General features: G+C 47.6%; 1 protein-coding gene across 5 annotated transcripts in view; it reads left to right on the top strand.

The window, feature by feature from the left end:
* Positions 1-836: 836 nt before the first annotated feature.
* The window catches only part of Kirrel3 (kirre like nephrin family adhesion molecule 3), a 547,843-nt gene continuing 521,008 nt past the window's right edge, over positions 837-27,671 (top strand). For 2 of the 5 annotated variants that reach the window (XM_063256032.1, XM_063256030.1), the window contains exons 1-2: positions 837-1,153; positions 3,575-3,999. In XM_063256032.1, the coding sequence (XP_063112102.1) occupies positions 3,945-3,999 (55 nt within the window). In that variant the 5' untranslated portion in view covers positions 837-1,153; positions 3,575-3,944. Of the gene's footprint in view, positions 1,154-1,220; positions 1,241-3,574; positions 4,000-27,671 lie in introns of those variants that run through there. The other 3 variants (XM_023566166.2, XM_023566167.2, XM_063256031.1) reach the window with 3 other exon arrangements.

Here is a 27,671-nt window from a genome sequence, read left to right as displayed (position 1 = left end):
CAGACCCAGCACCCCCAAAGGCAGAGGGTGGGTGACGGACATTGAGACATGGGACTCAATGTTAGGGCCCTGTAAGGCACCTCAGCCCTGCAGCTTACTGCAAAGCCTCAGGCAAGCCCACCTAGAAGGGCACATCTGGAAAGGAAGACGGGGACAGACCACCTCCAACGCAATTCTGTCTTATTAGGATTAGTAAGCCATTTTATATTTTTTCCACTCGTGTATATTTATATACCTTTCCCCAAGTAGGAGACCCACTTTCCAACCACCCGAATTCATGCGTTCATTCCACATGTTTTTAAGCACCCAAAGGCGCCTTTGCACAGACTAGCAAAATAATAAATGCTGTTGATTCTGGACTGCCAGCCACGGAGAAGGCCGCTGAAAAGTGGAGATGAGGCAAGGTCTCAAGGTCTGTCTGACCACCCACCTGCTCTGGGCACTGAACAGTGCTCCTAGGTGCCACACAGCACTCACAACTTCCAGTCTCCTCCTCTGTTCTAGATTTTGGAAACTTATGGGGGCCACGCTTGCAGCCCAGAGAACAGGGCTTGGACGCTGTCCAGAGGAGCCTTGCGTTTCTGTAAGTTCCTGGCCAGCAAGCTCTCTGTGGGCTCCGACTTCCACTGTGCTCTTCCAAATCCCACCCCTGCTCGCCAAGCTGGGGGTGGGGTTAGGGGGGCAGGGGGACAGAGCCGGGCACTGAAAGCATGGGCAGGGGTGAGCAGGCTGAGGAAGGCGACCTTCCGGGCTCCAGGCCTGGAGAAGAAACGCTGGAGACGATGCCACCTGCTGGCGAGGGACCCTGTCTTGCACGGCGGGCGCTACAGAGACCTGCAGCTTGCATGTGCAGAAAACCAGAATTCGGGAGGCTTTCTGAGTTGCTGGTCTTCCGCCGTCTCCTCGGGGCCGCCAGCTCCGTCGGCGGCACCGGGAGACCCCGGGCCGCGCGCACCACCCGCCCGAGCGGAAGTTTCCCGCAGGTCGCCTTGCCCGGCCGCGCGCGCCGGGGGCCGAGGAGCCTCCGCGCGTCTCCATCAGGTGCAGCCGCGCGCTCCGCGCCGCCTCCTCCTCCCGCCCCGCGAGCGCCCCGCGAGCGCCCCGCGCGCAGGCCGCCTCGCAGCGCCAGGAGGTTCGCCGAGCCCCGGAGGAGGTGAGGCCACAGGCGGCCCGGGCGGAGGTGGTGGCTGGGCCGCCGTCGGGGCTGGCGCCAGAGCGCGGCCGGCTGTGGGTCCCGCAGGTACCGCTCGCGTTCTCCGCCCCACGTGGTGGCCGCCGAAGATTGCCGCGGGTTTTCCGGCACTCAGGGTTGAAACGCCTCCTGCCCGGTCCTTTTAGAGGCGGGCAGCTCTGCACTTAATCCAAGCTTTTTCCCTTCCTGCCGGAGACCGGAGGCTGCGGGGAGGTGGGGGGTGTTCGCTGGGAAGGCAACAGGCCCAGCTGGCTGCGGGGATCCGGAACCATTCCGGGGCCTGGAGGCCAGTCTCGGAGATCAGCGGGAGAGGGAAATAAGGTTCTTCCACCTGAGACTCCTACCGACGCCCCTCCAGCCTGTTCTCCTTTCTAGGAGTGTGTGAGCCGGTGCGCGCACAGCTGCATGGGTGACCCATTGCCCTGTAGTGCACAGCCGTCCAGACCTGTGACCCTGGTTCTACAATCCTATACTTCCCTTGGGCTGAGTTAAACAAACCTGGGCCCTGGCCATTTAGGAATTAGCGGTCAAAATTAAATAACGCTTAAAGGATAAATATTTAGTTAATATTTAGTTAAAACATCAAATGTTGCTAGGGCTGGTACCATCTATATTCTAGTATTAGTTTTAGTCACTGCAAGGCTTGACCATAGGGTGACACCCAGACCTTACATTTCCCCCTTTTTCTGTAGATTTAGTGCAAAGTTACACCTCTTGCTTCCAATACTGTACATACAGTATTTTCAGCCTTTACGGCGTTACTCGGCGTATATCGTTTGAAATCCTTCTACATTTATTTACGGTACAGATGGGCCTCTTCGGTGTCATTGCATAATGGACTAAGGCAATGCTGACACATTGCTTCCGTACCTGGTTTGTTCTTTTAGCTGATGGGTTGCCTCTTTGGTGTTTTCTTACTTTCTCTGGCTCAGCAGCTCCCCCCACTCCCACTCCCAAGCTTGCTTACAAATTTCCCTTTGATATGTTTAACAGCCTCTAAGGGATGCAGTTAAATAAACTATTAAGTTAAGAATAGAAGAGTCAACAAAGCAGACACCTCCTAATTTGTAGATCTTTGATGTCAGCTACCAGGTGTCTGCTCCTACCAGCGCACCCTTTAACAAAGTGCTTCTTCTTCTTTCTTGTTCCTAAATACCAAGGGGCGACTTTTAAAAGTTAACATCCACTTTCAAAGTCAGAGTCCGAATGAGCTGTGCACTCAGGAAAGTACCCCTCTCTGTGAAAGCCAAGGAGAAAAGGCTAAGAGGTTCCCATAAGACCTCCAGAAGGTCCAGGGACTGCGGAAGCAATGATTGATTTTATAATTGAATGTTGAGTGGCCTGAGTCAAGAGCATCTTTCCTTCTCGCCCCCACCCCTTCGCCCCCCCCTCCGCATAAACGGCCCATATTTTTATATGCTGCTTTGTAATAGCTGTAGAGTTTGTGTCTTGTGTGTACACCCTCTTCCACTCTAGATTAGGAGCTTCCGAAAGCGTGCTCGCACTTACTATTTTATTTCTCCCCAATGGCCTGCTTATTCTAGGCATGCCTAAATGTCTATCAAGTAAATAGACCTAGATAAATTCATGTTGATATCCTGGAAGAAACAGAGTTTGATTCGAGTGTGGATTGCATGACAGGTAGAAGACCTGAAGGTTCTGGAGAGGCTGTTGCCTATGACCTTGGCCTCTCCTTCGCAAGCAGAGTCCCCGCACCTTATGGGGAAAAGGCACAGAGTGATGAAGTGCTTGCTTCTTAGGGAAACCGCTCCAAGCGCAGACAGGCTGCTCCCTGTCCTTGTTAGGAAATGCACAGACCAGGATAATAATAATAAATGGGTATGTGTCACAAACCGACTTGTTTTCCCTCTCGTTCCTGCTCTCCAGGAGCAGTGCCAAGCAAACTGATATCCAAACATTCAGGTTTTATTACCTAGCCCCCTAGGAAAGTCTCAGAAATGCAAAGCATGCGTCTCTCTCCAACTCCCGAGCCTCGCTGCACACATTGGCCAAGTCCTTGCCGGGGAAAGACGCACTCCCTCCCTCCCCGCCCCTCCCTGTAGGGCTCCCTTCAGCCCAGCTTCCAGTCCCCTGTGTGAGAGCAAGGCACGCACGGTGCACGCATGTGCACGCATATAGTCACCCGTAACTTCTCTCCCTTAGAAAACATTACATCTTGTGGACAAAAGTCACAGCTCTGCTTCTTGCTCACGATGCTTTTTGGCCAATAATGGTGACAAAAGCTGAATATCCTCGTTTAGGGAAAAGAAGGCGCGAACGCAGCCTTTCCCCCACCCTCCGCGGTGCAAAGATCCCCTCTCTCCAAGTGTTTCCTCTTTAATTATGACCTGTTTCCCCTCCCCCCCGCCTCCCCCGCCCCAGCTTCTGTGAAAGGAGCCCTTCTGTCACTCGTCACTCGCTAGCTCGCGCGCTGTGGGAGGAGCCCGCCGGAGGGAGCCGTGTGCCTGGGCTGCCGAGAGCCAGAGAATGGATCTGCTCCGAGTGGGGACATTGCTGAGGATCCCGGCTTCCCGCGGTGGCTAAAAACAGACGATTTGTCTCGGCTGGCTGCAGAGAGCCGGAGGCACAAAGAGCCCGAAGCCAACCCGGAGGGACGGAGGGCAGGACGGGCAGATGGTCGGCGCGAACCAGAGAGGACCCGCGGCGGAGGCTGAGCACCGAGAGCCGCCGAGGAAGAGAAACTAACTGCACACCAAGTTGCCCCGCCGGCTTCCCCTCGCCGCGCTGAGGAATGAAACCTTTCCAGCTCGGCTTGCTCTTCCTCTGCTTCTTCTTTTTCAGTCAAGGTAGGACTCGCGCGCGCCGCCGGAGTTGCAGCGGAGTCGGCCGAGTGGCCAGGGCGCGGGAGGCAGCGGGCAGGGACGTGGGCAGGCTTCAGGCTTCGGAAACTCGGGCTGACCGATGCGCGTCTCGGTGCCCTCGGAGAGGCACTGCCCTTTGCTGCTTTCCCTTTGCAAACGCAACAAAATGGTCATGTTTCTCTTCCTTCGGAAGGAAGGGGCTGGGTGGGCAGGGGAGGAAGGCGACTTTCTGCACCTACTTGTCAACATCCAATTCCAACTCTCCAATGCAAATGAGGTCTTTCAGCTCCTGGTATGTTAATTAGGCAGTGTGTCTGTGGCCTGGGCGTTCTAAACTTCTGGGCACCTCCTGTCTTTCACTCCCAGGTTGGAAGAGACAGGGAGAGAAAGGGAAGCTTGCTTGGGTGGCTGTTTCGGCTCTAATAAGGTCTAACTTGCGTGAGTGTTCAACAGGAAATAGGTCCCTTTACACAGTTGCTGAGGGGCTTGCGATGACGGCTGTGTTGGTGGGAGTAATTTACAGTGGTGAGGGGAGGCTTGGAAAGTTTCATTGAATGTTATGGAGCTCTCAGAATGAGGTTGAGTTCTGAGACCTACACAGCCCTGGGTTCACCCCTAGGGTCAATTGTTTTTTCTGCAGCCTGGCAGGGATAGAAGGGGGTGGCCTTTCTCAGAAAGAACTTTGCCACCACCTCTGGTCTCCCTGCCACTGACAGCCATGGGCTGGCCACGGTGGAAGGAATGGAGGGAAATGCTGGACAGGGCTTTGGAGTATCTGCCGAGCCCAAAGCAGTGAAAGTTACCTGTGGAATTGAGTTTGAAGGGGAAAGTGAATTGGTTGCATCTCGCTCTTTGGAATGCCAGTGCTGCCTGTGCCATCTGGCATTTGTGCCAGCCAGCACAGCTCTTAGAGCGACAGGACTCTCTCAGAAAAATCCACAACAGAACACATCCATCTGTTGATTAAATGAAGGGTAAAAGTTTTTGAGAAAGCCGAGCATCACCACGGGTGGCTGCCTCCACAAGCAAACAGCATGTATTCCTTGCTTCCCCACTCAAGAAGAAGCCAAATGTAAGCAAAACCCAGCCTTCCACCTCCACTCTTCCACAGATCCTTGTGGTCACTGCAGATTTTCTCCTCCTTCGTGCAGCTCAAACTTGGCTTTTGACTCTCCTGATTAAACTTGAGGGGCCCCTCCCCTGTGTGAGTATGTGTTCACCCATGTCTGTGCATGATGATTAGTGTGTATACACACCCACACGCTCATGTATTCATATGGCTGTGTGCGTCTCACTGCATTCCCTACAGCAGCAGGAAGATAAATTGCCTTCCCCAGAGTTTTCAGGCTGAATGAATAAGAGCTATCCCAGAACACTAGTGAGGAGACAGGTTCCATTATATCACTGTTTCGTGAGATTACTTTCTTGGATGTGTACATACTTGCTCATAGGCACACACAAATAAATGCACGTATGTGTACTAACTCCCATTCTTCTGGTTATAAATTCCTTCAGAAAGTTGCATGTAGAATCCCTGAGAGGAAGAGGGGATAGTCCAGCCCTTCTCTCCACCCTGCCTCACACACATACATTTGCATGAGACTAGTGTAATTTTTAATCAGTTCTTTGTGTATTTAGAAGCTTTATATGGAAACCTTCTGTAGATGGGCATAAGAAGCCTATGGGCATCTAAGCAGCACTCTGCCTCTTAGAATCATTACTGTGTGCATCTTTCCTTTGTTTTGCCTTCCCTGAGTACCAAACTATTTCTTGACTGCCTCACGTGCTTCTTTAAATATTTATCTCCAGAGGTCAATGCTGTGTTCATAGAACACTAGGAAGAAATCATAACAGCGTGCAGTTCATAGTGCTTTGTTACTCCTGAGTGTCCGAGCTACCATCATACCAAGCTGTGACACAGTTTACTGAATTCCAAAACAGCTCCAACTCTGTGCCCAAAATGGACTTTCTTGTCAGATAGCCTTTCCCTGCACACTGTGGGTCCCTTGAATAGATGAACTGTAGCAAATAAGGTTCGAGACTGAAGACGTTCGTTGGCTTCATTGCAATGTGGTATGTGTATCTTTTGACTTGATGTGTGGACATTTTTAAAAATGTGATTGTTGTCTGGAGTACTTTGAATTCCCCAGAGATACTATGTGATGCTTAGCTCACATAGTGTGGCCCATCCCGCCAGCACCATGCATGCCTCAAGTTATTGGATGCGGTGTATTCACTTTGAAGAGGTCACTAGATGACTAGTGCATGTGACTCTAGATGGTCCCCACTGCTGAGTACTAAAGATGCAGCCCCACCTGTCGCCCCTGAGAGAGCCACCTGCCTGAACCCACCCCACCATGCTACTCCTCTTGTAATGCTTTGCCATCGAAATGTGCAAAGCTCAGGTGCGCCCTTCCTACAGAGAGAACAAGTGGCCAGGTTGTTTCTAGGGTCATATCTGGCCCTCCTGTGACATGGCCATCTGCTGTCAACCACTTCTTCCAGTGGGAAGCTACATGTCCCAGTATCTCCTTCCTGTGAAGAGAGGTGAATGCGGTAGTGTTTTGAAGACTACCAAAAACCTGTAGGTAAACTCTAAAGTCCATTTCAGTCAGGCTTTCTCTCTTGATTGTTTGACTATTTGCTGATCTTTTTCCCATAACCTCTTAGAAAGAGAGCAGAAACCAATGTATAATTAAAGTTAGTGTCTTTACTCTTTAAAGTTTGGGCTTCCCATGCAGATTAAAATCAAAAATTTCTTTATGGTTCTTAAGGTGGCAATAGAAAGGCTAAGTGACATTCCTCTGTTCCCGCTCCTGCCAACAACGACCCTGTGCTTGGCTGGCAGCGGGGGAATGGAGACCTGCCAATGTGTGCTGCTTGTGGGTTTCAGTCTTGCTGGGGATGCCTCTTCCCTCAGCTGTCAGGATGGTTGTGCTTTGTGCAAAGAGGGATGATGTCACAGCACAATTTGCCTCCTGCAGAGATACGGCGTGTTCTGCCCCTGGGTGAAGAAGATCGATTCTGTTGTCATCCATAAACTTAGAACTTGCTGTATTTTTCCCTGTGTTCACCCAAAACTATTTCCACCCATCCCCTCCTTAATCTTCAAGTCCCATCCTGATATAGGACTTGAGTTCACATAGGGGAATTATTATAGCTCTCAACCTGTTAGATGTCAGATATGTTGAGTTGTGTTCTCCAAAATCGAAGAATGAAATGTAAAGAACAATGGAGATTAAGAGTGGGAAAAACTTATTGAGAGAGATAGATCCCAAAAGATAGGAGGGGATCCAAAAGTGGGTTGCCAGTGATCCCACTTCTCAACTGAAGTTCTTAGAGTGAAATCACGAGGTGGGTACAAAATCACAAGGTAGGTACAATGTGGGACAAAACTATGACCAACCAATAAGATTACAAGCATAGACACTTAGGTACTATTGATCCAATGGGGAAACAGGTCATGTAGCAAGTGTACATGGAAAGAACAAGGATGTTTTTTTGGAAGAAATAGGTCAAGAAATCCTTTCTGATCACTCATCTGGGTGACTGATGTCTACCTAGACTTTATCAGACCAGGTGATGCTAATTATACTATGTTCCCTGTCCCTTTCGGGGGACATGCAGGCTTGATCATTCCATCTTTACTTTGAGGCCTAGCTTTCAGTGGATGCGCATCCGGCCACAGCTGTAATGTATTCTTATCTTCTGTACTGCCTCCCTCAAGGGCCTGGTCCTGTCTGACTACTTAGAATATTCCTACCGCACTTAGCTGTCTGTAATAATCCCATGAGCCAGCACATACACATCGTAGGTGGCTTTGGAGGATTAATGGCTCAGCAGAACTGACGACTCCGTGTTACCCAGTGTGCCTCAAGTTCTGAGACATTTTGGTACATGCAGTGGTACAGACTTGGTGGCTTCTACTTCAGACTCTAAGAAAAGTGTTTTCCTTGCTATATGAAACTGTCCTGGCATTCCCAGAGCATCCTGCCTCATGACTTTGAGATCTAGAAGGCTTTAGTTCTGCTGAAACCAGATGTCTCGTTGGCTTTGTACATGTGCCATACTGCTCTAAACATGGGTGGATGAAAGTGAAAGCTTACATTTACCTGAGAAAGGTGTAGCTGAGTGAAGGATTAATCTGGGAACCATCTCCCTACTGGGAAGAATCTAGGTGGCCCATTTGCATTCCTGGTTGGCAGGGGACATCAAAGAGGGAGTCAGATGGCAGGGCTCATGGCAACCTAAATCTCCAAGGGGATGGAAGCATCCAGCAACCAGGAGGGTGAGCAGTGCAGGTGGGAAGAGCTGACCAGGGTGCAGAGAGCCTCGGGGAGGACCGGAAGCGTGGGAAGAATAGCCATTGGGAAAGCTTGAACTTGCCAGGATCCTCTTGGGGAGGAGAGGAAAGAGGGTACCTCAGAAAACAGCATGAATGCATTAGAGGAATCCAAGAATGAAGGTGAAGGGGGTTCAGGCAAAAAAGGAAATTGGGGGTGAACAGCAACTTCTGAGCAACACGTACCCTCACAGAGAAATGTCATCTGACAAACCATAAGGCAAGTACTAGGTTTCTCCCAGCCACTGGCAACCCAAGAAGTCTGACATTTTATCTGGGGGAGGAAGAATCACTTTTGTCCCTGAAGGTCACTGCACAGCTGCCAAGGGTGTGGGACCACTTCTTTCACAAAGCTTATGGGTGGGGAACCAGGATATGCCTCTTGGGGACCGGGGGAGTGGCAAAGTCTGATGCCCAACAGGGAGCCCTCCTTTGCCAGCCAGACCCATTGATAATGCAAAAGAGACGCCCCAGGGGATGGGGGTATGGGTGTGGTCAGTGCCTTCATCCCACACTGAGAGGCTCCCGTGGACCCCCGCCTGGGGTGTAAGGAGGAGGATCTGGCTTGGAACATGGCAGTAGCAAGCTAGGCACGGTACCAAGGAGCAGCCCTGCCTGGAGCGCGTCTGTGCTGGTGGGAGCCAGGGCCAGCAGGAGACCGGGTGGAGCAGGGCATTAGGCCTGAAGATGCAGTTTTTCTTTTTTGTGAAGCCCAGTGGGGGTGACTTAGGCAGTATTATATTGCAGGCCCAAAAAAAGCACATGAATAATCCAGAGTGAATTCAAGAGATTTCAATAGCAAAATAATAACAATACTAATGATACCTTTGATTTGCGGAGTACTTTTCTTCCAAGGAGATAAAAAGATAAACTGTTTTGGAAACATAAACGAAGAAAAGAAAATTGCTTGTGATGGAGGACCGGGAAGACGGGCCAATGCACTCCTTTAAGGTCTTACAGCAGGTGGGGGAGATTGGGAAGGCTGAGTGAGGCACAGACATCATTTTTTCAGCCATAGAAATTTCTTGTCCTGATAAGGTGTTGAGATGACGTTCAGGTGAAAAACCAGTGCAGGCTCATGGCACCCTAAATCCCCAAGGGGATGGAAGCATCCAGCAACCAGGAGGGTGCGCAGTGCGGGTGCTCTGTCTGTGGCAGTTCAGAGACCCAGGAGCCCAGGGAGATTCTAATCCAACTGCAGAGGCGATCAGGGAGATCATGAATGTACTGGATTCCACGCTTGACTCGCACTAAGGTAGCCTCACACCATTAGTTAGTAAGCCTAACTAATGTGAGCTGCTAGTAATGGGAGCCCCAATTTCCTCTCAACGCCATTGGACACCCCAGAATTCACAAAGCAGGGTTCAGCCAGAACTGCTGCTCTGGGGCTCTGTTCCCTGGGGGTTCATAGCCCTTAGCTGCCATCCACAAAGAAGGGGACAGCAAAACAGCCATTACCCTGTGCCCGCATTGGCAGAGCTTATCCCCGTGTGCCAAATAGGGAGGGGTTTTATTTCCAGGTAGGGGTATGAGGTGAGAATGCTCTGCACTGAGAAACAGGGCTGTTCCCTATGTCATCACATGTCATTTCTTTCTTCCCAAGGGGAAAGCCAGAATTTACCCAGTTAGGTGTGCACGTCAAGTGAGAATCCTGATGCCTTGTAGATCAGTGAAATATTTCTCTGCCAGACAGGCAAGGAAGGGATACGGCACCTGCCCTGCGTTCAGCCAGTGCTTTGTTATTAAGCTCAAGAAGGCTTCAGCTTGAACCTTTTCTCAGAACCCACTGTGTGCCACAGAGCTAAGCGTCACAGGAAGGCTGTGGACCTCCCCCATTTAATAGGATCTTTCATTCACTTTCTGGGTTCAGGGAAGGAGCTAGGGATGGAACACTGTGCATGCACCCCCACCTTCCTCATTCACTGGTAACAGTGAGTATTCTGGCTAGTATACTTCTAGAAGTCAGTAAATGTCAATATTAGATAAGTGTTTCCTCTATATCACTGCAATTTAGAATAAGCTGCTTGGAAACAAATGTCGTCCGTAAGCACATAGTGTTTCCGTGAGTACACAGTCAACACCACTATGAGGATTAAATAAATGTCAGCTTTCCCTGGGTACGCGTGGTAACAAGCTGAAGCCTTGGAAATGGTGGCCGGCGTGGGTGAATCCTGCTCCTTGCTGGGTTCTTCTGTTGCAGCCCCTGTTGGACTGTGGAGAGTGGGAGGTGGACACTCCTCCATCTCCTTCCTGGGAATAACTGCCAAGGAAGCAGCTAAACCCAGATGCTGCCTACGTTCCCTGGGATCCCAGAAACTTGTCTTTGCTCTCCTGACCTATTCCACATGCACGTACACTCGCACACACACACACACACACACACACACACACACACACACACACGTGCACATGCGTGGATATGCTGCTTGCTGCTGAGGCATGGGAATGTCTTCAACCACTTTTCTCAAAGCACCTGCTCCTGCCAGGTTCTCCTGCCCTCAAAGGCAGGGCCACACAGATTTACCTGAGACTGGTTTGAGGACGATATTTAAACTAAAACTGCTGGGACCTGAGTGTGTCCATATTAGAGGAGATGCGTGCATATCAGGCTGAATTAGCCAAGTGGTCCGCTCCCTTGACCTGCACATTACACTGAATGATTGTTCTTACCAGCTGATGTCTACAGAACAAGGATTTGAAATCTGATACTTGAATTGTGGTGATGACAAGCTTATGGTCCACAGTTTTCCCCCAGGGACTCCACATCGTCTGGTGTCTCTGTGGACCTCCTTTGGTTACTCCTCCTCTTCAGTGATGTTTTGTGAACCTGAGGCTCAGCTGTTGCCAGCCAGAAGTCACTGTGGACCTACTGTGTGGTAGAGACACTTACCAGGGGCTTTGATGTTGATGGGAATAGAATCATATTTCTCTACTAGAACTCACTGGTTGGCAAGCAGACACTGAACGAAGTTACAATCCAGTGGCCTCGGAGCTGTCAGTGTTCTCCTCACTGACACAGCCCAGGACATCACAAAAGAGGTGACATTTGTGTTTGACTGTGAGGGATGCTTAGGAGTTCTTTAGATGAAACATGAACCAGAGTTTGAAACTGTGCCTTACAAGTGCTTGCAAAGGCAGGAAAGCAGAGCGGAAATCGGTACGTTCAGAAGCACTGGGCAGTGTGGGTGGAACAGAGAAGCAGGTGAAGAAAGTCAGGAAGGGATGGAAGGCTCTGGCTGTAAATGGTCATGGATAGCATGATGCATCATTTAAGAATGGACTGAAAAATTAAGTCCATATTTTTAAAACACTTTTTGTAGCTTGTGGGTCTGTAGTCCTCTGAACGTCTTTGGTCTGGAGAGCAACGTGCCATTAGTTCTTCATGATATTTCCTGTATTTCATGTTGGACTGAAAAAAATTGAGTGGAAGTAGACTCATTCTTCCTGGCATATGGTCCTTCGTAGCTGGTATAGGAATGAATGGAAAAGCGAGCAGAGGAATAATATGGGGGAATTGACCTTCACTGTTGATCTGTGTTGCAGAGAGGAGGCAGGAAGAGGCATAGGTGGATGAATGCTTACAAGAAGTGTGGATAAAGAGTGGCTGAGAACACGCTGTGCGCAACCAGGGCTTGCCGTGTATGCTCTGGCACATAGGTGAGGGGAGTACATCAAGGATTGGGATTGCCACATTTGGGGGCCCCTTGATGTCTACAGAGATGGTGGCAACCTAACACTGAGTACTAGTAGCTAACCTGAAAGCACATAAGGATGGGAGGAAGAAAGGAAGAGACACCTGGGGATGTTTTGATGGCGAGATCTTTCTTGTTCTCAAGAAGAAATTAAGCCATACTTTGAGATAAACGAGGTAACTAGTCAAATGATTCTACTCAGAACATGTTAGAAATGCTTTAGAAGTTGCCTGTGCCAAGTAACCATTCATGCAATAGCAGAGAACATCATCAGATCTACCTGTGGGTTCTGAGCTTTGATTTCCTCTCTCCAGGAATTGGTGGGGGCTTTTACAGGACAAGCTCAGGGGGAAAGCAAAAAACTCCTAACTGTTCTGCAAGACTGTGAATATCTAAGTCTCATATCTAAGGCTGCTCCATTGAGCAGTTGCTTAGAGCTGAAAGTTCTAAGTAAGAACAGAATCGGATAATCAGAAATGCAAAAGTCAAGTCCTAACAAGTGGATCCAGAGTCCAAATGGGTTGATATACAAAGTATCTCTCAACTCTGCAGTTCCCTGAACACTGTCTATCCGCAACAACCCATGAGATGATCCTAAACTGGACATAAGACGAGGTATGTTCTTAGAGTGTGTGGATGTTTTCAGTGACCAAGCATAGAAAGGGATTTCAGGGGTTCCCTGTGAAAATCAGGGAGTGAAGTCCCAGAGCTGATCTTTGAACAGTAACCTGGAATAATAGCTCTCTTTCTTTTTTGAGTCCCGGATTCCTTCTGAATTGAGTCCTTCATCTTTCTGGCAACCAGCTTTATCTTGAGGGCTCAAGGTATCCTGGCCACTCTGCCTCGGGAAGTGACAGACCAGCCCTTTGTGTTGAGTAATCAAGGAGATTCTGCTTGGGAAGTTCCTTTTGTGGCTGTTCTCCTCCCCTCAGTCATACACACACACACACACACACACACACACACACACACACACACAGTAAGAAATGAAGGACTTTTCTTCTCTTAATTAGTTGATTAAAATATCCATGTCTTTTATCATCACTGGTGTCTAGTATACTGTTGGGTACACAGAAGGCTATGAATAAATGTTAAAATGTTGGACTGAAATGTGCAGGATAATGAAAGGAGGAGAAGAAAATACAACCTGGGATAATCAACACATGCAGAATTGCTGGGAGCTCCAGGCTAGAGACAGAGGAAAGAGCCTGGCTATTTAAAGTTGGTCTTTCCCAGTAGGAAGTTGTTCCTCTCTGAGGATGGCCTTGAATACCCATCGGGTTGCCAAGGAAGCTGCCAAGAGCAACTTCCTCTGGCAAAACCACTCACTCCTGGACTTCAGCGAGAAGCCACCATGCCCTTCTGTCCTTTAGTGTGTGTCAGTGCCCATTTCTGTCAGTCACCTGCAAATGTCACAGGTGACTCCGCTCTGTGCAGTGTGACAGCCCACCTTTGGCAATGCTGGGAGCTATGACAGCTTCAGAGTCACACGGGGACCTGGCTGATTCATTTTGCAGCCATTAGGGGGACAGCAGTTTACAGCATGCATCTGGGTGCTGCACAGGAGGAGGTCCCCATCCTTCCCTTGCCTGGTGGCTGAGAAAGAAAATCCTCAGGATAGCTCCCCAGTGGCTTTGTAACCCACATTCTGAGACCTGCACTTTCCTGTGTCTCACTCATAGGTGCTGGGGTCCATCCTCCCCCTCAGGAGTATAGCTTCTGAAGCCTTTATGTTGATAGGATGCTGTGCCGATATGAGGGGCAGTCGTGGGGGGAGGACCAACTCTGTCCTGGCCACTGCAGCAGGAGTGGGCGGAGTGGGGGACGCGATGCCTGGTGTAGCCAGCAGTTCTCAAATCAGCCTGATGGTGGCAGCAGTAGCGCTTGCAAAGTCCAAGAGTGAGCCCAAAGCAGCCCACAGTATCAGCTAGAGGCGGCTGGCTGCCTGGAACTGAGGCCAGGGAGACCTGGTTAGGAGTAGGGCAAGGGGTACGAGGTGCAGGGTGCAGGAGGCATAGATAGGCTGTTCTCATCCCGGCTCCCAGGTGTGGGTCCCTTTCACCTTGCTGGAGCCAATATGCTGCTGCTACCACTGTTGCCCCCCTTCATCTCCGTGCTAAAAAACCAAAGAGACATATGCTACGATGAAGCTGTGCTTTTCTAGTCTCCCAAGCAGGCCTTTCGGGTGCTTACTACTCCATTTTTACCTTTGAACAGAATTACTCATTTCTAATGACGCAATCAGGAAGATAGTGCCATGAGCTGGGGTTGTCTGAGAGTGTTTTCCTCTGGGCAAGGTCAACCAGATTTCACTGGCAGGAGCTGGTTACTGGTGCCCTGTGCTCTACTGGAGGGACAACTGGAAAGTCCTGGTGGCCTGTTTTGTTTTCCTTAATAACCGAAGGTGGAACAGCTAGTCCTTTTGTTCTTTGAGAGTTGTGAGTGAGATGCACCCAAGACCCCAGAGTCAGCCCATATGCAGCATTAAATGAGGTAGTGGAGGTCGGATGCAGGAGAGATGAGGCCACCATGGAGCAGTCCTCTCGTTTGCTGGTGTGGTCTGTGTGGCCTGAGTGGCTGGCAGCACTGGCCACTTATGTGGCCGGGAGTTGTCAGATGTTATCTGACCTTCCCGCACATTTGGACCGCCAGTGGGATTTTCTGGGAGCTTTGCCCAGACCCTAAGCAGCATCCCTCAGCTGACTCACAGCAGAAGCCCTTGCTGCTTTCTCTAGAGTGAGGTGGACCGCCACTTGCTCCGTGTGTCTTCATACTCACCGTGTCCTCGGGAGGAGGACAGTGTGGCTGGAGAGAAGGCAGGGTTGCTCTCCTCATTGCATGGATAGTTCTTGCAGAGGGCAGGTGGCCTCTAGGCATCTCATGTCAGAGAAGAAAAGCGTTTACATGAGCCTTGCCACGCTTCACTACAGACTGCAGACCTGATGGTCTGCAGGTCAAAAAGAAACTGGAGAGCTCTATAGTTGGAGAGCTTGGTGAGATTGTAATGCTCCCTGAGCTCCCCAAATTAAATGATGTTACACCAATGGACCATGTGAACTTTGCTTTACTTTCTTCATGGCCTCTTGATCTGGCCACTTGTGCCTGCCCACTCCTCACACAAGCCAGACTTCCATGAGTGCTTTGGGATTCCTTCATGGAAAACTGAACTGGGGAGGGAGAGCAGCCCTGAGCAAAAACCAAAGTCGTGATGGCCTCAGTAGTCTGGCTTCCTGATGCATTTCTCTGCCCCAGCAGTGTGCAGTGGCCGAATCTGGACCAGCCACAGGAAGGTGCTGTCTGTCATTGTCTGTGGACAGGCCCTTTGCTGAGGCTGCGTGTTCCCTTATTCAGTCCTCCCAGCAATCCATTTGTTGATGAAAACCACTGAGGCTTAGGCAGATTCTGTCCTTGTCCGAAGGTCACCAGATGGTAAGTGACAGAATGGCCAGGACAGTACCTGAATTCTAGTCCCAGTGGTACTTTGGCAGCCTGGTAGCCGTCAGGAAACCAGAAATCCCTGGTCAGCCTGTGGTTCTCCCCCATCATAACTTACCAGACTTGGGAAGAAGACCTGGTAAAAATGGAAGAAAAACTCTCCCAACTAAAAAAGCTGAGTAAGAATTTGAGCAGCTTCCCAGCGCAGCCAGCAGTTCCTGTTTACCTCCACTGCCCAGCTGTAGTTTAGCTTAAGGTTTTGAAAGCCAAATGCTGATTTGTTAACAAGAATCCATCAACTACCTACCTTCTCCTCAGTGGGGTTTTTAAATTCAACCCCATTCCTTTGAGGGAGAGGTTAGCCTCCTGTTGGAAGTGTGCTGTAAGAATGGAGCTATTCTACATAAAAAAGGCATTCCAGGACATCAAAACCCTCCTTTTTGTCAAATCTAGAATAGTAAAAATGTCAGGAGACTACATGGTTCTGAAATGATTAATAATGGTCCTTAAGAAGAAATTTTATAAAAGCCTCTTGGAACACGGCAGAGCCTGAATGTCACTCAGCCTGTGATTCTCCACACTCTGGCTGCAGCAGGTGTGAGTTACCTCCCGTCAGAAACCATTTTGGAAGACGGCACGTATCTACCACGGCCATGCTTAAAATCATAACATCAGCTTAAGATAGACACTTACGATAAACTAGCAAGACATGAAAGTTCTTTGAAATTTTAAAAGCCCCCTTCGATGGAATCAGAGGAATACAGAGGGAACACAGGCAGATACATCTCAGCCTCACATTTCTCCTCTTTATTCCACAGCCTGAACCCTCAGCAGGTCACATCAGTCACATCTGTGACTCACTGTCAACTGTTGCAGGCTCCAAATCCTTGTAGGCGCCCCTTCCTGTGGGTGGGAGTTTGGCTTTGGGCTTTCTCTTCATCAGACTAAGGCTGGGGTATTCACAGATAGAAATCTGGGTGTCATAGGTAAAAATCACTGACTGCAGGAGCTGGTCAGAAGCAACAGATAACCATCCAGAAAAAAACTTAGTACTTGTGTCCAGTATTTTTCTATGAAAATAATAATAAACCTACTTTCTGTGTCACAAATAACAGATATTCTTAGACCTATACCACTAAATACCACCTGATTCTGGTTTTTTTTTTTTTTTTTTTTTTAAGCTTGACAGTGTATGCACTGTTTAGTTTTTTGGCTTTAATTGTTGTAGACTCATAATGTTGACGTGAGAAATGATATAAAATATGCTAGATTTCCTTATTCACAGTTACAGTGAAAAAAGATTCCTAGGGGCTCAGTATACTCTGCTACCTGCAGACAAGAACTTCACATATGTGCTCCAGGAGTCTGTTGCATGCATCAAGGGTGTGTTAGGACCTTCACATGAGTCCAGGAGTCGCTCGCTATTCATGGTACTGGAGCTCACCCATCTCAGCAACACCATCATTCAGGAAATTGTTAGAAATGCAAAATCTTGGGCCCCTAGCACCTTCTCACTCAGGTATTCTGGGGCTCATCCCAGAAACCTTCGTTTTACCAAGCCCCCCAGCTGCTTCTGAGGTGCACTAAGCTTTGAGAATACTGCTTTATGGCACCTGGGTCTCATTTACAACCTCCTAATGTGACATCCACAGGGGCTTGAGTGTATCTTCTAACCAGAGGATTTAAAGTGATTCTCTAATGGTTTTCACACTGCACAACCCAAGGATGATTTACCTGGACCATGAGAGTGGATTGGGAATTATGCTCTGTCCCGAGCGTAGGAAACCAAACTAAGGTAAAATCAAGGATGCAAGATTTGGAATGTGGCTTTGCCAGCCTGTCATGCCCTCCTCACACCTGGGAAGAAACCAAGAGCCCTGTCTCTCAGTGTGACTCCAGCCCTGTCCCACCTCAGCAGAGTCTGTGTTAATGTGGAAGCGTGCAGCTAAGCACAGCCACAGATTTTCCTCCACCTGCACTTGAGAATGTTTATTTTAAAACTGAGCTGCATGCGAGAGGTGCTCATGTCCATAAAGAATAGATTTTCTGCTTTGTATACAGAAGAGATTCAAAGTATATATCATAGCACACCCTGAGAATTCTAGTTTTCTTTTTTTTAATCTTCAAGGTCAATATGACCACAGACATTGATATTCATTTCATTGTGAACTGGGATCTGCTCGCTTCTTCCTGTCATTTTATTTTTCAATTCATAAAAAAAGATGTTCTCATCAGTAGGCCTCTGGGCCTCTTTCTTCAACCCAAATCACCGAAGGGATCCCAAATGTGTGAGCTGATGAATCCAACAGCTGAATGAAGGGAGGGGAGTCGCAGCAGATTTAAAGGGACCCTTACTTTTGCTGTAGTTTGGATCTGAGGGTCCCCCAGGGGCTCATACATTAAAGGGCTAGTCCCTAGAGTATTACCAGGAGACAGTGCAACCTATAAAGGGTGGAGCCTCATGGCAGCACTTCAGGTTATTGAAGCATGTCCTTGAAGGGGATTGAGGGGCTCTTGCTCCTCTTCTTTCCCCTGCTGGGTAATCCACATGCTTCCTGCCTTGATACGCTGTATCAGCACAGGCCAAAGCAATGAGTCTGCCCAGTCATAAACTGGAACCTCCCTCCAGTGGACCCAGAAGAATTTATTGTAAGCTGATTATCTCAGGGATTCGTTGTAGGGAGGGGAAGCTGATTCACGCACGCTGCAGTGGCGGCCATCCTTGCCCCGAGTGTTTCTAGATGTCAGAGGGATGCAAGGAGGGCAGAGGATAGCAAAAAGGTGTGGTGGTGGGGGCATAGTGCAGGCTATAGAAGAGAGACAGGTGGACAGAGGGAGCCACAGAGTGTGGCAGGCACAGCCTGGTCTCCAGATCTCAAGAGTATAGGGCCCACAAGTCACAACCTTACCCTCCTTAACAGAGAAGGGGACTGTGAAGACATTCCTTACACTCAAGAAAATTTTGAGGGTTACACTCACCAGTGAAATACTTCAGTATCTTAGAGGTGGCCACTGCCAGATGTGTAGATGTGGAGGCACAGAGGCCCATGTCCTTGTCATGGATGGAGACAGCTCTGGCCTGCCCGCTCCAGCTCTTGCACACCCTCTTGTCTCCAGACACACCACGATGCTGGGGTTCTTGGCTCTGCCCTCTCACACCTCCTGCGCTCTTCCCCTGTATAGTGACCACCCTTGTCCCACATGCTGGAATGGCTGCCTCCCTCCCCCACTCAGCTTCCTCCTCCTGGGCTAGAATTTCCCTCACCTCCTTCCCCTTACATTGGTGTAAGTATCTCTTCTTCTTCCTTCCATAGTCTTCTATGGAAACCCCGTGTGGTTCTTGTTACAGTAGAACAAGATGGCCGGTTCCTGTTGGCCTTCTCTTCCACACTGGAAGCTTCTAGAAGGTCAGGGTTGGTTCTCTTCATTTTCCCGGGCAGGTGGTGCTTTTGTTTGACTTGGGTGTAGAGTGGGTGCTCAACCAGTTCTTCTTATGCAGGGGAAGAGTGCTTCAGGATAACTTCTCCATCTCTGTGCCCAGCATTTCACTTTCCAGTCCATGCAAGTACTTTACCAGAGAACATGCTCCATTTATCATTATTATTGCTTTCTGCACCTGGAGTACCTGTGAACACCAAGTGCTCCTTGGGGAAAAAGTGATAATAATTTAAATCCTCCTTGCATTTTTATAGCACTTTATAGTTTCCAGAATACTGTCACATTTATTATGGTCTTCCTCCCCAATCAACTCTCATTCTTGTTTGAAAAAATAAAGAAGCCCAAGTTATATTAAATGGCCTCTGTAAGGTCACAAAGGATAATAAGTGTGACAGCTGAAATGAAACCCCAAGGGTTCCTCCAGTCCCTTTATTTGGGCCTTCAGGGTGTATAGTGGGTGGTGCTTGGGCAAAAAGTACTGGCTTGTTTCCTGTATCTTCACATGGAATGTGATAGGCTTCACACTTACTGGAGGAGAGAAACCCATGCATGAGCCAGGCAAAGTTCCTGGTCAATGCCAACTAAGGTGCAGGGATCTCTGTGCAAAAGCTGGGGGCAAACTGCTTTTGACTGAGCACTCATTTGCAAATAAGGCATACTAAGAACATAGTGCTCTATTGTAGAAAGAATTTAGCATCAGTAGCAAGTGAGGAGGGCCTGGAAGCCCCTCCCAGGACAGTCTTTTGTTGAGCAACTGGCTATAGCCTCACTTGCATGTACCTCGCATGGAGTGTAAGCCAATCACCAACCCGTCATCCTCCAACTATGTAAAATAAGCCCAGGAGGCCACCAGCTCCACCTGATGCCTGGTGCATGACTCCAAATGTGGCCTTTGTGTGTGAAGGAGAATTGAGTCTTCTCTCCTGCCTGCTTGGCAGAGTTGTTAAGGATCCCCAGAAAACACTTTTAGGGGAGCATTTTGAGACACTGGCGAGAGCACTGTTCAAAGAAAGTGCCTGTCCAAGGTCAGCACAGGTCTGCTGAGCATTTTTGGGCTCTTTTCAAGGCAGTGGATTTGGTGGCTTTTGGAGCAAACACAGTCTTAAGAAAACAGATGTGGCCTTGCAACTCTCCTCAGTGAGGTTTGTCAGAAAATTACACCACTGATGATCCAAAAAAGTCCATGTATGTAAGGAACTAAATTATTTCCTATACATCTAACATGACCCTAGTTCTTTGTGATCTTCAGAAGTAAAAAGACAGTTACTCAGAATATTTTCTACATTGCCTGGCTCAGGAAAGGAACCCCAGTTGAAAAAGAGTATGTAGGGACTCCACTGATTTCTTACTATTTGCTACCATAACACATCCCTGCAAAGGTACTGACTCAAATCAGCATCAATGTTTCAGAGGTAGAGGTGGAGGTCGAGGTCTAGAAGAGACCTGCAGACTGATGTCTAACTTCTGATAGGGCTGGTTCCCCCTGGATGCTGCAGGAAGCCCACTTCTTTGCCTTTTCCAGATTATAGATCCCAGCTGCCTGCATGCCTTAGCTGGTGGCCCTTCCTCGCATCACCCCAAGCCACCTGCTTCCACCCTCACATCGCCCGCTCCTAATGTTGATCCTCCTGTCTCCTTATAAGGAACCTTAAGAGCACATCAGACCTAACAAGATAATTTAGGAAAATCCTCCCCCTTGAGATTTTTAACTCAATCATATTACAAAATCCTTTTTGCCATGGAAAGTGACCTGGTTGGGGTTTGAGACCTGCGCACCTTTGGAAGTCATTATATTTGTCTATCAGAAGGACCCAAAACAGAGCTAGACGGCTGATTCCTTGCAGGAGAACTGTAGGCTATCCCACCCTCCATGTGTGTGTGAGAAATTTGTGCATCAGACTTGCTATCCATAAGTTAGAGAATGACCTCCTCTTCCTGCTGCTGTTTACATCTATGAAATACTTTGGGATTATTAAATAAAGGGTGCTTAGCCTGAAATGGTTATTATATTATTCTACTATGAATTGACATAAATTATGTTTTCATTAATCAATGGTGCCACTACTACATGCAGTTATCATTGGATCCCATAAGGGAGATATTAGGGGATGCATCTATTAGATTCTGTAGTTAAAACTTACTAAATGATTCTTAATAGCAATTTACTTTGACTTCATTAGTATGAGGATGAGAATTCGCCTTTAAAATACCATACATTCCAGCCTCCTTCTGTCTTTGGGGTAATTGAAATGAGAGATCAAGGGTGTTAACAACAGTGTAAAAGAAAGGAGAAATCAGCAGTGTGTCTTTCTACATTTGATTTGCAGCAGGGTAAGAAGTTTGCTGTTTGTACTTGTATTTGTCTCTCTTTGCCTCAATATATGGGTGATTTCTGGCTTTTGGCCCAGGATCTGGCTAGGAAGGTGTTACACCTGGTGGCTCCAGGGGTGGAGAAGTGGAGGAGGCTGGACTTGGAAGTGCAGGAGAGACAGCCCCTGGAGACTGGGTTTGACCTCAGCGGGTGTGAAAGTCAAGCAGGGTTCACTGCAGTATGTGTGCCAAGTTGCATTGTTTAAGTCTCCAGACTCAGTTAATGTACTTCAGAGGTTTTATGAGGTGTCCTTCAGATTCAGGAAAACTTTATGAATCAGGAAGTTTAACCTCTCCCCACCCACATGACCACCAGGGGCACTGAGTCTCCATAGAAGGCCGGGGACCATGAGCCCTGCATCCCCAGAGCCCAGGATTGGAGGGACTGACCCACAGAAGCCAGCTCCAGAGGCTACAGGTGGGACCCTGAGCCCATCCTACTCCCCAAATCTCTACCAGAAGAGGCCAGGGAGAGAATCTATCAGTGCACCTTGACAGCATCTTTAAACAGGCTTGTGAGAGGTTCAGCCCTGGGAACACCTCTGTCAAGAAAGGCTACGTTGCCGCTGAATAGCCCCCCAGTGGGAGCATGAGGATAGGATCTGGGCCTCAGGGCTCCAGGGCATTGAAGGGAAGAGCGGAGCCCCAAAAATGGTTCTAATCCTATTATGCAGAGTTCTCCCTATTCTTCATATGGATGCATTTGTATATATTTGCATTCTGTTCTATCTGATAATATGCATAGACTTCAAATTGAAATGACTTGAATAGATTTGAATATTAATGAGGCGTTTAAAGGCTGCCATCCCTGGCAGAGTCCCCAGGCAAGGGATTGTGCTGTACAGCTCAGATGGCGCCTGCAGGCATTGCCATTGGACGCCTGTGGGCACAGGGCTGGGAGGCACCTCAAAGGAGAACCACCCTCTGGTGTTCAAGGCTGCTCTCAGCTCTGCAGACCTGGAGCCTGGGCACTGATGGCAGCACTGAGAAAAGACCCCTGAGTGTGCGTGGTTGGAGGCCTCCTCTGACATTCGGACACATAGGTTTAATAATGCTATAAAAAGCAAGATGGTTTCAGAGTAGGAAAAGCCATGTTAGCTTTCATCATAGAGGTGGGAAGCAGGACAAGATTTCTTTTGGTGACACAGGGACAGATGTAGGTGGTTCTTCCTCAGTGACCTAGGAAGGTGCTGAACCCTCAGTCTTACAGCTAGAGCACACATGGCACCTCCCTGGGAATTGTCCTACAGAATAATGGCACTCCATGGGTCTTCTGGAAGCTCTTATAGGAGGTCATTTGCTGTGTGTCCTGTGTCACTGTAACACATCTGTAGTGTGTCTTGGCCTTGGGTTAAAACCTAAGAATGAATAAGGTCTAACAATCTGTGAGAATAAAGAGGCTTACCCTGTGACTCAGCTGACCATCTTTTCCTCCCTTTCCTAGACATCTGAGTAATAGGCTGATTCGAGAGGAGGCCATGGTACTGTGGAACCGTGGTACCAGGTTTCATATATTTAAATCTCAGCATCAAAAACTTTAGGCCAGTAGTGGAGGAATAACATTTTGTAGTGATTTCAGTAGATTGATAGTAGTCTGTGAGATAGAGATATAAATATACCATCATGCATTGCTAAAGCACTGGGAACACCCACTGAGCCCCGAATGGTACTTTTTTGGTCCAAATTTAAATCTTGATTTCTTCCAAGTTTATACTCCTTGCAGCATTGTGGTGGCTAATTCTAAGAGTAACATCATTGGAAATATACCTGTAGGTCATTTAGTTTTCAGCCCTTCATCACTTGTAGTGCAACACTCTGAAAACCAAGCTCCTGATTTCATCCCCTGTTGCAGTCCTACTTTGGCAAAGGACATCGCTATGCTTCCAATACTCTCTTCTGGATTCAGATCACCCCTCACCTCCTACCTCTAATTAGCTCTTTCTTCCTGGTGCATTTTTGTCTGTGCTGCCTCTTCTATTTTCTCTTCCACTGTCCTGCCCAGTCTCCTCTTTTTCTCCCTAATTGTTGTAGCATCCTATCAGGTTCTTCCTTTTTTCCCAGTCATTTCTCACCGTTGCCATCTTCAGAGGATAAAATTCATGCTTACTGTCCCCACCTCAGCATGTGCAGGGGCTCTTCGTTACCTGTAAATGGGGGGCACAGGCCCTGAGTCTAAGATGACACCCCTGCCCCACACTGCGGGTTCTCTCCATCTGGCAAAAACTCCTCCCAGCAGCATCTTCTTCTGCTTCCTTCCTTGATTTCCAAGTTCCTACTGCAAAAAAAAAAAAAAAAAAAAAAATTCTTTTTATGTTTTCTGGATGTGCCATGGTCTTGTGTCTTTGCTTATGCTATTCCCTCAACCTAAAATATCTTTTCCTCAACATTTATTGGAGTACTGTGCGTACTTCAAGGCTCAGCTCAAATGTTATTTCTCCTGTGAAGCTGTTTCCTATTTTCTAATCAGTGTTGCTGTGTTCTTCCTTCTCCTTTGGCATGATGTGTGCACCCTCTTCACCATGTATCCAGTCCTGTCCAACTTATTTATGGAATGTCTCTCCAATTCCATTGGGAGTCATTTAAAGAGAGAGGCTGTGTTGGCATTTTTGTATCATCCAGTCATCTCTACCAGCACTCAACAAGTGTCTAATGAGTGAGCAAACGAGTGTGCCCAGAAGATGCCCTGACACGTACAGCTTCTGCTGTCCTTGATGCGTCCTTCCTGTCCAGCTCTTGCCCTTCTAAAGAATACCTGTCTGTCTTGAAAAGACTCTTAACATTTTTGAGCACCTGTTTCTAATGCCATGACCTCATTTACTTCTTTACAAACATACTAGGATGAAAATATCCTTATTTCCCTTTTGCAATTGGAGAAACTGAGTCTCAGTGAGATTTTTAAAAACGGACGCAGGTTTGGAGATAAGAGCCAGAATGAAAGCAGAACTGCTGTCTCTAGCTTACAGGGCCCTGCTCCCCACAGCTGCTCTTGAAGTTAGCGAAATGACAGCCACACTCTCCTCTCCCCAGACTCCAGGAGAGTCAAGCTTCAGTGCTCCCGGAGAATGTCCTGTGCATCAGGCCTGGATGCAGTTATTATTTTATAGGGGTGTTGTAAGTTGATAAGGTAGCTGTTCTATGCTAATAGCTATTGTAATGTTGCTCTTAAAGCCTATTACTTGTGCTAGTTTGTATTTTAATGTGTGCAAAGGTGATTACAACTTTAATATGAATGTTAAACAGATTAGCTGATTTATATGTAAAATAAATAAATAAAGCGAAACCCATACTCTCATTTCTATTCATTTCTCTCTTCCCTCTCTGTCCAAAGGCAGATATAGTCTGTGGAACCCTCACAATGGAACTGAAAGAGAGTGTCTGCGAGGTGATAAACAGTGGTTGCAGGCAGATCTTTTGTTTCAGGTGAATTCCAACTGTGTCCTTAATTGCTGCTCCCCTGAGAGTCTGTGCGTCTGACAGTGTTTGGGGAGGTCAGGTTTGTTTGAGCATTGCACATTCACCATTCTCTCCCTTGAAATTGTGTTTTCCACCTCTAGTAATCTCTTATTTTCTTAGTATATACTGGAAAGCTTGACAGAATTTCAGACAGACAGGTAACCCTCCTGTATCCAGAAGCCTGGACACCAGATGAGAAAACATCCAGCTAGAGAAAGATGGGAACTAAGATGTACACTACTTTTTGGGGAGCAGAGAGTAGGGATGATGCCAGGCCTGCACATGGGGTCAGCTCTCAAAGAGCACCTCCTCCTGAGGCAGAGTTCCACAGATAAGCAGCAGTTAGCTAAGCCTGTGGGCAGGGAATAGCATGGGGTGGGGGTTGATGGAGAGACCAGAGGCAGCTGACCGCTGTTTGAAAGGCTCAAAGGAGAGGAGCAGGGCCTGGCCAGATCTGAAGAGCCCCAAGACAACTGGTAGTACCAAGTGGTCAACGCTTTTTGCACAGAATTCCTGTTTGCCAAGGAATGCAAATGGTACCATGGCTAAAAGAGGAAGGAGCCCATCGGGTGTGAGGTTGCCAAGTTGCCAATATGCTTTTCTTTAGGATGCCACTGCTGCAAAGAAAATGTAACATACACACACACACACACAGAGAGAGAGAGAGAGAGAGAGAGAGAGAGAGAGAGAGAGAGAAAGACAGAGACAGAGACAGAGACAGAGACAGAGACAGAGAAGACAGAGACAGAGACAGAGAGAGATTTGGTACAGGACTACACAGTAGATGGATTTCAATCCATAGTACTCTGGTGGTGAGGAAATGAAAACCACACTCACCCTAGAGGGCACCAAATATGACAAGGAATGAAGGACAGAGGAAAGAGAGATACATAATGACCTTTCAAAGAAAGTGTTGGAGAAGAAGGTTAGGCGCAGGGCTGGCAGAACTGCATAAAGTATAACATACACAATGAATAACAATTGGTTAAAGTAGCATGAAAATCTAACTTCCCAAAGTGCTAACAGTAATCCGCTAGGCCTGGTGTGAGAGGCTTGGTAGGAGTCAGTTTTGAGCGGCTCATAGCCCTGGTGAAGATATTTATCCACAGACAAGATATGAAGAGAAGCAGAGTCCTAGCACAGAGATCCATAATCCGGAGGGGTTGGGGTGCATTGTGGACTGAGTAAGGAGATTAAAAATAAAGTAAGAAATGGAAATGATTTCTCTGTGACTGTGTCATAAACAGAATACAGACACTCTTTCCTAAGCCAAAACATAAATCAGACATAGGAGTCAGTTACAGTCAGGGAACAGGGTTCTTGACATATTTTTTAATTGCCTTACAGGCAACTTGAAGGCTCAGAAGTTAGGGGGAAAAAATCAATGAGAGACTGTTGCTACTTTGGGCTCAAGTCTCACTCACTTTCACTTTTTTAACAAATATTTATCAATGCCCAATATGTGCAGGCCTTGTGCCAAGGCATACACTTCCTGATGAGGTTGACAGGTACATAACAGCATTCGATAAATTCATGTTGAAAGAGTACAGGAACTAACAAGTGAACAAATGAATGAATGAATGGATGAAAAGAAAAGCTTGAAAGAAAGTAGATACTAATCTGAGGAATGTGTAATAAAAACAGGACCCTAGGCATGGTCAGAATCCTATTCTTTGCCTTAAGACTATCATTGAAATCCACAGAAAAGAATGACATGAAAAAGATGGGCCATAAACAAGAAAAGTGCCTTAAGCAATATGGAAGCTTCCAAAAATAAAACCCGGGGCTAAGCGTGGCAGCATATGCCTGCAGTTGCAGCTTTTAGTAGGCTAAGGAAAGTCAAGGCCAGCCTGGTGACTTAACAAGATCCTGTTTCAAAATAAACTTGCTTTGACCTTATCAGACGAATGATACAGATGCACCAGGATGCAGAAGGGAAGGATGGTGGTTGGTGCCAACAGACCCTTCTCCTGAAAAACCGCCACTTACAAAGGCCGGAAAGCTAGAAGGCCAGACATCTGGCAAAGGACACAAGAGAAGCAGGCACCTGTAACAAGGTGTCCAGTGACATAATGACCCTGAGTGAGCTACAGCTAACAGAAAAAGAAACAAGGAAAGGAGAACTGTGAGGAATAACAGCATGGAGAACTTTTTACATTTCAAGAAAGGAGAACAAAAAGGGCAACTCTCCTTGAAAATGCAGCATGATACCAATCAGTTACAGAGAACTTCTTGGCCTCTCTATTGGTGTTCTCTTATTAGGCTTCCCATAGTTGAGGGAAAACAAGCTGACTTGAAGAATTAAAAATGACATAGGAGATGTGATGGTAAGAGATTGCGAACAGTGGTAGTTTAGAGTCTCCCAGGTCAAGGATTAAATGCTGTCTTTACCATGTAGTAACTTCTCCTGGCTCAGTTTAGTCTTCTGTAAAATATAATAGCAAGAATGTTATTCCCGGGATGCCAAAGCAATTTGAAGATACCCTGGAACTAAGCTAGGTGAACATTGGCCAAGAAATATTGGAAAAGAAGAGAGTCTAGAAAAGATATTTTTAGAAGAATAAATGGCAGTAAAGTCTGGAAACAGCAGATAGGCATACTTTATATAGATCTTCAGGAAAAAAGTCTGTAAAAGATTAATTTGATGGTTCATAAAACATCCTTAAAATCATCCATGGTCACTGGTAGCTACCGGATATCTCATTGGACAACAGCAAGTATATCATAATTTCATAATGTTCTTCTCCTTTGTGGTGTGTTTTTCTCAAATTTGTTAAACCTTCTGTTTGCTGCATTCCAGAGCCCTAACTGAAGGATTTGTATTGCAGTCTCAACCTGAGCCACCAGTGTGGTGGTTACCAATAATGTGCTATTTGGATTCCTGTACAAAAAGCAATGCATTCACACTGAAGATGTTAACCTTCCAT

This window comes from Cavia porcellus, unplaced genomic scaffold, assembly GCF_034190915.1.
Source record: "Cavia porcellus strain 051 isolate PalLab524CR breed Dunkin Hartley unplaced genomic scaffold, mCavPor4.1 scaffold_9, whole genome shotgun sequence".
Classification (NCBI taxonomy): Eukaryota; Metazoa; Chordata; class Mammalia; order Rodentia; family Caviidae; genus Cavia; species Cavia porcellus.
This window is presented reverse-complemented; position numbering and strand designations above follow the sequence as displayed.